Here is a 13230-nt window from a genome sequence, read left to right as displayed (position 1 = left end):
TCACTCTCTGTTTTACAAACATGTACTGTAAACACAAGTGGGGCCCAGAGGACAAATGGTGAATGAGGGTGCTCACTGGGAAGGATGAACTTCACTGCACACCCATGCAGAAATCCTGTGCTTTGAGAATATAAAACCTTAAGCCCTTGATTTATACTCCTCCAAGCTCAGCCTAAATTCACACGGAAGATCCATCTTCCACACACATCCAGGAATGGTGACTTTGCAGATGAAATTCTGGAAAATCACTTAAATCAATTGTGGCTTCTGCTTTTCCTTAACTCTGTCATCCTCCAAATAGTCACCTCACTCCATTCCTCCCTCTCAGGTACACAGGAAGTGCTGAGGGTGCCCGAAATTCTTCAAAGCAAAGGCTGAGCCCTTTTAAAAGCAGTGGTTTCCAAGAAAAGGAAACTCAAATTCATTTCATATCACTATTTACCAAGACATGTGGTTTAAAGCCAACTTTTGGTACCAAGTGATCTTCCCTAAACCAGGAGGGACACCAGAGTTTGAATGAGTGGTCTAAGAGGAGAAACTGTTTCCAGTTGAAATGGAAAACCTGGTCCCAGTTACCAAGATGTTAGAAGGTATTTATTTTTAGAAGGTCTACTTTTTTCTAATTTTCTAATTTTCTTATATATGGAAAAAAGTAAAGGCCTTGGTAATATATATATGTATATATATAATGTGTGTATATATATCTATTATATATACATAAGATATACATATATTGTTATTAATAATATAATTATAATATATTATATAATTATATAAATAATACATATGATTATATATGTTATATAATATATAATTATTTTATATATCTATATATATAGCGTGTGTGTGTGTGTGTGTGTATATATATTTTCCCTTTTCATCATCAAAAAGTAAAACTCAGGCCAGTGGAAATGGATCCAAGTGGGGAAGGGAGATATGGATAAAGCTCTCTAAGCATCAGGCAGACTCAGTGATGTCCCTCACCAATCCTGAAGCCACTGAAACAGGGAGAACAAAGCAGTGGGCTGGTCCAGCAGCTTCCCTCGCAGAAGCCCTGCTGGGCCTACCCAGCTCCACCTCTTCCTGGTGGGCAGTTACTCTGGGCTTGCAGGAAATGCCTTAATTAAAATGCTGGCTACACAGACAACTTAGTGGCCTGTAGCAGCAGGAAATCCTCACCATCCCCAGGCTCCCAGGGAATCTAAGAAACCCAGTCAAGATGGTGGAAGGACTTGGTCTTGCCTGTCCCAGAAGACTTAGGCCACTGGGCCCTTCCTGGTGGTGTAGATAGCTAAGGGTAGCATCATAGACTCTTCAAATTCCACAGATTCCTGAGGTGAAAGAAACACAACTATGCCAAATGGCTCTGAACATTTTGAGAAGTAAAAACACTTTCAGAGGTAAATGACCTCAAACAAACTCAAGAAACAGTCACACGCATTCTAACTTTTGCAGGCAGTTCACAGGCTCCAAGTTATGATCTTGTCTAGGGGTTGGGCAACTACAGCCTGAGGACCAAATCTGGCCCCCCATCTGTTTTTGTAAATGAAGTTTTACTGGAACACAGCCATGTCCATTCATTTACAGTATGGTCTATGGCTGCTTTCGGACAAGGGCACACTGAATAGTTGTGATAGAAACCATTTGGCCTGCAGAACCTAAAATGTTTACTATCTAACCCAGTACAGAAAAAAAAATTTTTTTACTGGATCTAATTATTCCATGATCTGGATCAGCTCCTCATTTCACAGATGAAGAAATTCAGGCCCAGGTGGGTTAAGAATTTGTAGCATAGCAGGACCAAGAACTGAACTCAAACTCCTGACTCCTAGCCCAGTGCTCTTCAACGCTGTCTGGATTTGAATGAAGGCGAGGGGAAAATGAATTCAATTTTATAGCAGTTCCTTTTTTTCAATATCTCTTTGCATGAAAACAAATATTCTATGTAATAGTGAAGATGGCCTTTCCCACACAGAAACTGTTTCATCAGGTTTAGTAACCATAAAGTGGACTTGCCTTTGTAAGGACTGTTTTCTGGTAAATGCATTTCAAGGTTCAATTAGTTAAACCTATGTACACAAAAAGGTGTCCTATACCTTGCCTCAGAATGTGACTTTCACATGGTTGGAGATGGTCAGTTTTGCAAGCCGCCAGGGCAGAAGGGAATGATGCAACCTTGGCTAGAAGTTAACTTCTTGGTAAACCCCTTGTCTGGGTTCTGCATTTGTTCTCACTGCATACACACATGCTCGTGGAACTCCTCAGTAGCAGAGTGCCAGGCGACAAGCCCAGGCATTCCTAAACTATCTCTAAAGCAATTGCAAGAAAATAAACTCCCTCCTGGCCGGGCGCAGTGGCTCACGCCTGTAATCCCAGCACTTTGGGAGGCCGAGTGGATCACAAGGTCAGGAGATCGAGACCATCCTGGTCAACACAGTGAAACCCCGTCTCTACTAAAAATACAAAAATTAGCTGGGCATGGTGGCGGGCGCCTGTAGTCCCAGCTACTTGGGAGGCTGAGGCAGGAGAATGGCGTCAACCCGGGAGGCGGAGCTTGCAATAAGCCGAGATGGCGCCACTGCACTCCAGCCTGGGTGACAGAGCAAGACTCCGTCTCCAAAAAAAAAAAAAAAGAAAAGAAACTCCTCCTACAGACCCACAGGGACAGAATCTGCTGTGCACAGGCTGCCTCGGGTTCTATTGTCAGCCAGCTTATAGACATCAGAGTGTGTTGTAGGGCTAGCCAGCAAAGAGGAGAAAAACAGGTTTTTTTCCCCAAGGAACTATGGCCCTCAATTTCTAAAGGCACAGAGCCCAGACACACCTCACAACACCTGAATTCAAATTCCCATTAAGAAACGGCCTGGGGGCCAGGCGGGGTGGCTCACGCCTGTAATCCCAGCACTTTGGGAGGCTGAAGCACTCCAGCCTGGCGACAGAGCAAGGCTCTGTCTCAAAAAAAAAAAAAAAAAAAAAGAAAGAAAAGAAAAGAAACTGCTTGGGCACCATCTGGACAATCCTCTCCTCCACCAGGAGGTGGCGAACCTGGCCTGGCAGCCTCACCCCACACCTTTATCCAGAACCATCCCACGACTCACCCCAGTGTGGGCCAATCCTATCCCTACCACTGGATTCTGACGGGGTCTGGGCTTCAGCTGGGGTATTAATTCTACATCCATTTCTCCCCTTCACATTTTGCATCTTTATCTGCCAGTGATATAAAAAAACACATAATCTCCTGAAAGCTATTCTCCTTTTCTCCTGATTCTTTGTTGTTAGAATTTTACTGAACCACTGAAAGCTAATAGTAAAAGTGCTTGACAAAGGAAGAGCCTTCGGAAGTTAAAGGCGTTTGGCAAAAATGAATGGGGCAAACTGTAATCAGCAGCCACACCTTTGTAAATGCATCAACCAGGCTCTGTACCTCTGCAAGAGAACAGGCAGAAACCTGGGCTCAGGACCCAGATGGCAAGAGCTCAACACCACACCACTGTTTACTACTTGGAGGACCTTGGGCAGTTTGTTTACACTTTCAGTGCCTTTGTTTCCTCATCTGTAAAATGTGGATGATAATAATAATGACATCAACTAGATAAGTTAGTTGAGATAATGCAAATAAAGCAATTATCCCAATGCCTGACAACATATGAATTAATCTTCACCCACCAGATCCTTCCATCATCACCATCTCAATCCAGCAAGCATTTCTGTGATGTACCAACATGCCACTCTCACCACTGTCTAGGAAACAGCTGATTGCTAGGTGCCTTCATACCTGAAGGGTTTGCTGTCAGGGTCAGTGTCCTTGAACCCCATCTCTTCAAGCTTACAGCGTCGGTACAATTCGTAGTGGCGGGTGTGAGTCTGCTCTCGCAAGTCCTCCATGTTCACCCGGATCAGCATCTCTCGAAGTTTCACAAAATCACAATGATTTTCATTCTCAACTATAAGAGGGGGGAAATGGAGGAAGTAGGATCAGCAATGATGTCACTGAAATATCTGCAGTGATGCTTCCAAGATGTTACTACCATCACTCCTGAAATCTCTGGGGTCTCAAGGCCATCTGAAGATCCTTTACTGGATTCACCTTACATTCATGATGAAGACAAGATTTCTGACAACACTGACCATAATACTGATGACAATGCTGACTGCTGAGTGCCTACTGAGCACAGGGCACAGGGGGAGGAGCTTGAAAACAAATATTGTCTTTACCCCTCATAATAACTCTGCCAAGTAGATGTCATGACTTGCTTTGCGGATGCAGGAGCTTGGTGAGCAAGCTGACCTCCCAAAGAGAGGTAGCAGAGTCTAGGTTCAAACGCTAGAACATCTGATCCAAAGCCAGATGTTGTACCACACCATGCTGTCTATAACTGTGCAGGGCCACTTTTACATACCACTTCATTTAATTTTATCAACGACACTGGGAAGAAAGGAATTTTCTTATTGTAGAGAAATTGGTAAGAGTAAGAACAATTGTATTTTTCCCAGGGATCTCAAAGGTACTGTTTCTTCTCACAGCTTTATTGTCTTTATTCAAAACAGAGGAAAAGGAGGTCTGACACATCTTAAACCAATGAAGAACTTTCTGTAGCCATCCTGCTTAATCCATAGCACTGGATGTCCTCCTTCAGAACACAAGGGTAGGTCATACAGTCCTTGTCCTTCAAAGTGACATACCTGACAAGCTTTCAGGTTAGACTGTGGCCATGTCCCACAGTGCCAAATATAGGTCAAATATTCTCATAAGTCTCAGATTTACTAAGATAACATTTTATTAGAAGGCGTTTTTTGCATAGTTGATGGAGAAAAAAGTACCCTCTTGTTTGCAAGAAACTTTTTGCTGCTTTTTAATACTTGGCTGATAAAACAAGTTCCAACTCCTAGGGAAGAACTATTTTTCAATCAGGACTTTATATTAATTCCCTACACAACCCAGCATCCTTGAGAGGCTACCTCAAGGGATTGGCAGTCACATCTCTCCATTGTCCACCTACCTGATTACTTTTTCTTTCTTCCTTACCTCCACGAGTGTGGAGCCCTACCACACCCTCCCACTGCCAGCCCACTGTTGAGGGCCTCCCTAAACAAGACGGGAAATGAACAAACACGGCCATTCACATAGGGGCTAAATGTGAAGACTCCATCTCCCATGCTGTGCACATACCCTGCACCACACCCCAGGGGTACTGCCTGGCCTTTGCCATCTTGTTGCCAATCTTCACCTCTTCGGTGCTGCCAACCACTGCAAATGGGAGATGGACCTGCCAAGCAAAAGGACAGAGAATAGTTACCTTACCCTGCTCTGACAGACTGGTTTCCACCAGTCTCTATCTTCTTCCTCCTTCTGCAGGCCTCTACTTGGTGGCAAGGGAAAAGCAGGCTGCAATTTGGTGGGTGGATGTCACATATCCCATCCCCCTTACAACCCAATACCGAATATGCGATAGGAGCTAGATTCAAGGGAAAACTGTAGGCGTCTTTGCGGCTATAAAGTAAGTTTTAGACTTGTGCTAGCCGATGCAGTAGCCACTAACTATATGTGGCTGTTGAGCACTTGAAATACAGCGTGTAGGACCAAGAAATTGAATATCTAACTTTTAATTGGTTTACCTCTAAATTTAAAATAGAAGCAACGTAAAATATTTTTCCATTAAATGCAACTTTATTGTTTTGGTAAAACTGCATTTCACTTTGCTTCAAACTCAAATCTTCTGAAAAACAAGACCAAGGTAGATGGCAAGGTAGACACAAGATTAAAGATAAAGTATCTTTTTGGCACTTATTTCATATTGAAAATCTTTAAGGTATGTTAGGAGAAACCTGGGTATGTAAATTTACCTTTTTAGCTGTGAATTTTATAAAATGTATATACAGATAAAGTATTTTTGGTGAAAATTCAGTCCAAAATGAGATAAGCTGTCATTGTAAAATATACACTGGATCTCAAAGATCTACCATTAAAATGTGTGTGTGGTTTTTTTTGTTTTGTTTTGTTTTTTTTGAAATGGCATCTTTCTCTGTCACCCAGGCTGGAGTGCAGTGGTGCTATCTCGGCTCACTGCAAGCTCCGCCTCCTGGGTTCACACCATTCTCCTGCCTCAGCTTCCCGAGTAGCTGGGACTATATAGGCGCCCGCCACCATGCCGGGCTAATTTTTGTATTTTTAGTAGAGACGGGGTTTCACCGTGTTAGCCAGGATGGTATTGATCTCCTGACCTTGTGATCCACTCGCCTCGGCCTCCTGAAGTGCTGAGATAACAGGTGTGAGCCACCGCACCCAGCCTAAAATACCTAATAATTTTTATATTGATTACATGTTGAAATTATATTTTACAACATATTGGGTTAAGTCCTTAAAATTAATTTCACATTTCTTTTTACTTTCTTTAAGGTGGCTACTAGAAAATTTTAAAATACTTGTATGTCTCACATTACAGTTCTACTTGAACAACACTGCTTTAGACAGTTGACTACTGCACAAATTCTAAGTCAGAAACACACTTTAGCCCAAATTATTGGCTCAAGTTTTGCACCCAGACTTATCTGAAGTAGAGATGGTGTCCAAGAAAACTGACTCTTTCACATCGGTTTATTTGGTAGTTATCACTGCATTCTGAGTGGGAGAGGAAATAATAATCCTATCTTTTTTCTATCAGCATGTAAGAATAAGATTTGAAATAGCTGCTCCAAGAATTATTATTTAGAGTTCCTTGATCCAGTGTTCTTCCACTATAGATACATTGAGAAAGAAGATAAAGTTTTCAAGCCAATTCCTCTCCTACAGAGAACTTGGCATAATCATTGGCTCAGGTTTCCCAAGTAGCTTTTTGTCGGATGCTTAAGATATTGACATTTTCTAGTTCATCTCACACTCTAAGAAGGAAAGAAAGTGTATTCTCTTTCTCAAACAAGTCTGAGTTTCAGACTTGAACACTATTGTCGCCTGAAGTTGAGGAGCAACAGGACCTTTCCAGTCAATATTTTGGTGTAATGACCAAGGAAATTTCTCCACTCAAATGTAACAAAAGCGACTGCCAGTGGAATCTGTTTTCCTCAGATTTCTACACATTACGTGGAATTTCATCAGCAAAAATTGTTTGTAATGAAAAGCCTAAAAAATAATTCTTTAAAGAACAGGATTAATTTGGAATGTCAGAGATTCAGTTCTATTAATCTGATAAAGACAGAAAGAAAATAGAGCAAAAATTCTTGGGTATTTTCTTTCCAATAAGTTTAACACAGATATAGTTCCATGAATATAAAATAATGAAAACTTATTTAGAAGGATAGGAATATAAAGAAAAATTACATAGCAGTCATTCATGATACTTCCTGAATACCACACTGACATCCCAAATTATAGTTCTACAGCAGAATAAAGGAGTGCCATCTCAGCTTGAGATTTTGACTTTGCTATAAAAAAGTACAGACCTCCGCAGTATCCATAGGGTGCGGGTTCCAGGACTGTCCATGGACACTGAAATCTGCAGGTGCTCAAATCTCTGATATAAAATGGTATAGTATTTACAAATAACCTATGCACATCCTCCTGTATACTTTAAATCATCTCTAGATTACTTATAATACCCAAGACAATGTAAATGCTATATAAATAGTTATTATATTTTAATTTTTTTTTTGTAGAATTTACTTTTTATTTTTCTTGCTAAGTTGACCAGGCTGGTCTTGAGCTCCTGGCCTCAAGTGATCCTCCCTCCTCAGCCTCCCAAATTGCTGGGATTACAAGTATGAGCCACTGTGCCTGGCCATATATATTTTGTATTATTGTTTATATTGTTGCATTTTTTTTTCCAAATCTATTTGATCCATGGTTGGTCAAATCCGTGTATGCAGAGGACTGACTGTACACAGGGTGAGAATGTAAGCCTGACAGCCAAAGCCTGGGTTCGAATCCTACCTCCACTACAGACAGCTGTGCAATCTTAGGTGCTATGCTGCAGTCTCCTCATATATGAGGTAGGAATAATAATAGCACCTACGTATGCAACTGTTGTGAGGATTAAATGGAAAGTCTTGAACAGTTCCTGGTGCATAGTAAATGCTCCAGAAATGTGAAAAATGTCAGGTGCTATTATTATTATGTAGCTGTCAGTACCCACAACCAGAGAATTTTAGAGGTGGAAGAGATCTTGCCTATTACACAGTTCAATCCTGCTTAAGAATTCCTGCTACAGTATCTCTTCCAAGTGGACTGAAACAGGCTCTGTTATCAACTAACCACTGGTGATGGGAACTCACTACTTCCCAAGAAGTAAGGTGTGTCTTCCATCTCAGTGGCTCTACTAGTTAAACACTCACTTCATAACGGGACCAAAACCCCTTGTTGATCTTTTGTCCATCCATTCTTTTGCACAAGTCTAGTCATTCTCCCTTGTGGCAACCTTCCTTTCACACCCCATCAAGCCTATTTCCTGGGAAGAATCTGCTTTCCAGATTCTTCCAGCGATTCTAGAGCCTTTACTACTTTGAATTCCAACAACCATCATTGGGCATCCACTATATGCAAAGCATGTGGCTTTCACGGATGTTATGCATTCCCAAAGGGAAAAAAGATGCGTAGAGTCATTGCAGCTCACAGCTGAGCTATGGGCTGAGACACACAAAAGAGCAGTGAAACAGACTTGAGCATCAACCGGCAGGATGGAGACTCACCAGGAGGGATTACATCATAATCACACAGGGAACCACTGTCGCTTTAATCATTTATCTCCTGACTAGTTCCTCTCTGTGATGTGGAAATTGTATCCTCAACTGCCAATTTACCTAATGATTCAGAAAAGGGTAGGGAAAATAGAAAGGAGGGAAGGGCAGGATCCAATCACCAAAGCAAAATTGGGACAAGCTGACATATTTCTGCCAAGATTGGTGGAAACAAGCACAGATCTATTTCCTTTGAGCTGCTTTTTGTGAAATGGTGCCGGGCTGGCATTTCCTTCTCACAAGATTTGCTGTAGAAATCATAACTGTTAGAGTGGGAAGGAAATTGGAGATCATCTTGTCTAACGCTCCCATTTGACAGATGGAGAAACTGAGGAGCAGACTGGTTAAATGACCTGAAGTGGTGGCAAAGCTGCACTAATCTGAAGTCATCGAGTGCCTAGTCAGTCCAGTGCTCCAGCCACTCTACAACGCTGGTACTAAGACAGGCGTTCATTAAAATCTCTTGTTTCCATTTGACTTGAGGACTTACACTCATTGTCGCGTTAATCTCTGCCACCGTTTCTTCATCAGTGGGAAACTGATATATCTGGACCCCATTGCTGACTAGTTCACTCATGATCTTACTCTTGAATTTGTGCAGTTCATTCTTGGCAATGGTGTCAGCTTTTGCAATTATTGGAATGATGTTCACCTGTAAAACAGACACGTCCATTTTTACACAGTTCCAACATAAGAAAAATAGACAAGTGAATAAAACATAGCAAACAAATAAATAAAATTGCAAAACCTTAATGTAAAAAATAAAGATGTTGCATGCTTATATCAAAACATCTGAAGTACCCCATAAATATAAACACCTCCTATGTACCTACAATTTTTTTTTTTTTTTTTAAGGTAGGGATGATAATGAAAATCAGACTTTCTACCTAGGTGAAAAATTAAGAAGACCTGAGATAAACTTTTAGTTCCATATTCAAACACTTTTACTTCCTCCCATCCTGCACTGAAAGTATACTTGTAATTTCCCCTCCTGTGCTACCTCATTTTTCTTTACAGAGTAAAGGAAGTGTTGCTATTCTATGACAAATAGTGATAACAAAGGAGCCTATTCTTTGAATGACCAACCACTCCTTTTAGACCCCTCCCATCTACTTTAGGCTCTTGATTTTTGCACACCCTAACAGTATAATAACAAAGTTTTTGTAAGAGCAGTGGAGTATTCCGTCCTATGCAGCCCAACATCCTTTCTTTCTTCTGATGACCTGAAAATTGCTGAGAGGAGAACTTTTGTATTAATCAAAACAAAAATGGTGTCGCCCACTGTAAAAGTTTTCAAAATCACACCAACTAATTCTTTTGAAAATCAGCTTCTATCAAATTACTCCTTCATGCCGGAATAAAACTGAGCGCCAAAGGCAAGGCTCACTTTCACAGCATCGGTTACAAAGAACAGGGGAGAACTCAGAATTTGACAGTAGTGGCAGGAAGCCCAGAAAGGGAGCCAAGGATACCCTAGAGCACAAGTTCCAAACCCTGTGTGGACATTCTTTTCCCGGCTGCCCCCAGCCCTGTGCACGGGACACATTTCTTAAATTCACATTTTAAGATTAATTTTCCCCTAATCCCTGTAAAAACAGAGGTTTCAATAAGATATTACTGACATCCGATATATAGAAGTATGGTCTTCACCCAGCTTAGGTGAGAGAAAACAGACTCGGTGAGGAAGCTGTCCTAACCAGGGAACAGAGAGTCTTTCGGGAGGTGTTCAGGTCACATCTGCATGCCTTTGCTTCTCCTTTTATCCAAAGGCCACATTAGAAATCCTGATAAACCCAAATGAGATGACACGCTGACAGAAAGACCTATTCTTCAACCTATTCCTCAACCTGCTCCTAAGCTCACTATGCTTGGGCTTCCTCCAGCAAGTTGCAGACTAAGAAAAACATCATTGAGGGTGGGGGAAATGTTTGGATCAGGACTGGAGGAACAAGAAACTTCCTGTTGTTCTCACTGGCTATCTTTTATGCACATTTAGTATTTAATTAATGTCAACATAAACAAAATGGCAGCGATTCACTCCTTCTTGGGCAAATTGATCAGAGGAGATAGAGAAATCAAGCAATTTGGTTTTAAAACCTCTTTTTCCTCATTGGCAGGGGCTTGAAAGTCATTCCTGAAATGACCATACATTTGCTTAACTCTTCCCTTTACTTGTATAAATAAAACTTTGATATTATCATTTTCGGATGCTAGGTAGCTCTCCAACTCTCCTACGATATCACTTCTTTGAAAGTTTAACCTGCTTTATGGTTGGTTGTTTGCTTTTATTAGTTGTGCCTGTTATGCATTTTTCTTTTCCTTTTTCAATGAACTCTATTAAACATAATCATAGTGTTGGATATTATCCGGCTAGATCTGCATACTCAGCCCTCAGTTAGGAAGCCTCCTCAGTCTACTTCCTTCAGAACGTCTGTGGAGAACGGGGCACTCTTGAGAACAGGGAGGTCTGCCCCTGCTTCCAAGGACACGACAGACCCGGAAGCGGCCCTCACTGCCCGTGATCTCTCCACTATCATGGCTAATGGCACAGCTCCCAGGGGAGCCGAGGAATCAAATGGGATGAAGAAGGGTTTCTATTTATTCTGCGAAGAGTACTCTAGCTGCAATGATGCTTCCAGGCCATTAGAAGATTTTTCTATAAACTACTGTGTCTGTGCCTGCTGGAAGCCGAAGGAGCCTGGCTTGGCTTCAGCCTCTCCAGACCTCTAAAGGCCAGTTCAGAGGCCTTGGGGACAGGCTGATCTTCTGAGCATTCTCTCGCTGTTCTGTCCCTCTGGAGAGAAAGCATCTTTTATCAGTGGTGTTGTTTAGACAAAATCATAGTAACAACACCCAGCAGAGTCCTCTAAAGAGCTTTATCATCTAATAAGACTGTTCTGTGAATGCAAAAGGCATTTTGAATCTAAGAGTAAATATCTTCCATGGCTTTGCTTTGTGGTTGTTCCTGTTGCCATTTGTTTCATCCTTATTTCAGAATGTATTGTCTTCTATTTATTTCAAAATGGAAAGTCTAATTAATTATATAGTAAGGTGCCAAATTTTATCAAACTGACCAGTCTCTTCCTTCACGTGTTGTGAGAAAGAGAAGGTATAAATGTGGCAAGCTCAGGGATCACACTTAAATGAAGACTTTGCTTTACTTGAACACACGTGTGCAGTTCAGTTTTAAAATCTAAGAAGCTGGACCATTATCATCACAGAGACAAAAATTTAACCTTTTATTCCATTGTAAACTTTGAATTAAAACCAAACCTCTAGAAACCTGTTAGAGAAAGTTTTTTTTAAGAAAATAAACAAACTTGGAAGTTATATTTCAACCTCCCATGTAAGAATTAAAAATACTTCCTGAAAGCGACTTGATTTTTTTTTTCTAGTTTTGTTTTGTTTTGTTTTATTTTATTTTTGTCTAACAGGCAAGAGGTTTTGAAGTGTTTTTCTCATGCTGTCAAACACTGTTCCTGTAATCCAGGGCAAAAAAATCACATTGAAAGCAGAGAACAAATTAGGGCATTAGGATAAAGAAGATCTAAAAGGAGAGTGGATGATAATCAGAGTGGCAGCAAGTACCTTACTGTCCAGCTTTTTCATGGTGACCAGATCCAGGGACTTCAGTGAATGTCCAGTAGGGGCAATAAAGTAGAGGCAGGCATGGATCCTCGTGTCATGGTAGTTGAAGAGAGAACGTTTAATCTTCAATTCCTCTTGCAGGTAGGCCTCGAACTGGGCATCAATATATTCTACTATCGGCTTATAGCTAGAATGCAGAAATAGCATGTTTCTAGTCTCAAACCTCTTTCACAGTTTGGTGTAGACAATCCTCCATTCAACATCACAATGGCTTCTTCTTTCCTAAGGGCTAAAGCCCAAGTCCTCACCTAGGTATCCAAGGTCTTCCATCACCTGATGCCTGAACAGGTCTCCAGGCTCACCTCTCCTGTCCCAGCCACACCCAACCATTTGTAGCAGCCCCCGCATGTCAAGCCCTTATTTCCTCTGTGTCTTTGCTCACGCTGGCCCCTCTGTGAGAACCTGTCTTTTTCCTACTCTTTTCCTGGCTAACATTGATCCTCTAAAACAGAGACTGTACATACGTGGAGCGGGCTGCCACTCTCCCAAGGTGCATCCATGGAAGATATTGCTAAGAGATTGTGGCATTCTTTCCCGCTGGGCCAAAACTGGGCCTCAAAAATCCATCTGAGAAAAGTGATTGTGACAGCTTCTCCCTACTGATTGCCATTGGTGCACAAAATGAAACTGTTGTGTGGTTTCAGAATACGACACCACCACCTACTGCGAGCTATTTCCTGGTCATCTGCCCTATTCCTCCAGAGGTGGGGGCTCTCTGTGCTCCCATAGCCCTGTGCACAATCCAACTCATCTAGGAACTGAGGTGCCTAGACTATTATGATCTTCAAGATTCCTTTCAACTCAAAATCTTCATGATTTAAAGGTAAACGTTGTAACCTTCTCTTCTCACCAAAT

The 13230-nt window shown here is 41.5% G+C and overlaps 1 protein-coding gene across 12 annotated transcripts in view; it reads right to left on the bottom strand.

Moving 5' to 3' along the window:
* The window catches only part of SEPTIN11 (septin 11), a 95245-nt gene that overhangs the window by 16568 nt on the left and 65447 nt on the right, over positions 1 to 13230 (bottom strand). For all 12 annotated transcript variants that reach the window (XR_004182785.1, XM_031664526.1, XM_031664530.1 and 9 more), the window contains exons 4-7: positions 12316 to 12502; positions 9218 to 9379; positions 5171 to 5267; positions 3776 to 3944 (exon numbers count right to left, since the gene is read on the bottom strand). Coding sequence is in view for 11 of the 12 variants with exons in the window: in XM_031664526.1 (XP_031520386.1) it covers positions 3776 to 3944; positions 5171 to 5267; positions 9218 to 9379; positions 12316 to 12502 (615 nt within the window). In the remaining variant the exon portion in view is untranslated. The remainder of the gene's footprint in view (positions 1 to 3775; positions 3945 to 5170; positions 5268 to 9217; positions 9380 to 12315; positions 12503 to 13230) is intronic.

The sequence above is a fragment of the Papio anubis genome, chromosome 3, assembly GCF_008728515.1.
Source record: "Papio anubis isolate 15944 chromosome 3, Panubis1.0, whole genome shotgun sequence".
NCBI classification, from domain to species: domain Eukaryota; kingdom Metazoa; phylum Chordata; class Mammalia; order Primates; family Cercopithecidae; genus Papio; species Papio anubis.
The sequence above is the reverse complement of the archived record's forward strand: the minus strand, read 5'-3'. Positions and strand labels throughout refer to the sequence as shown.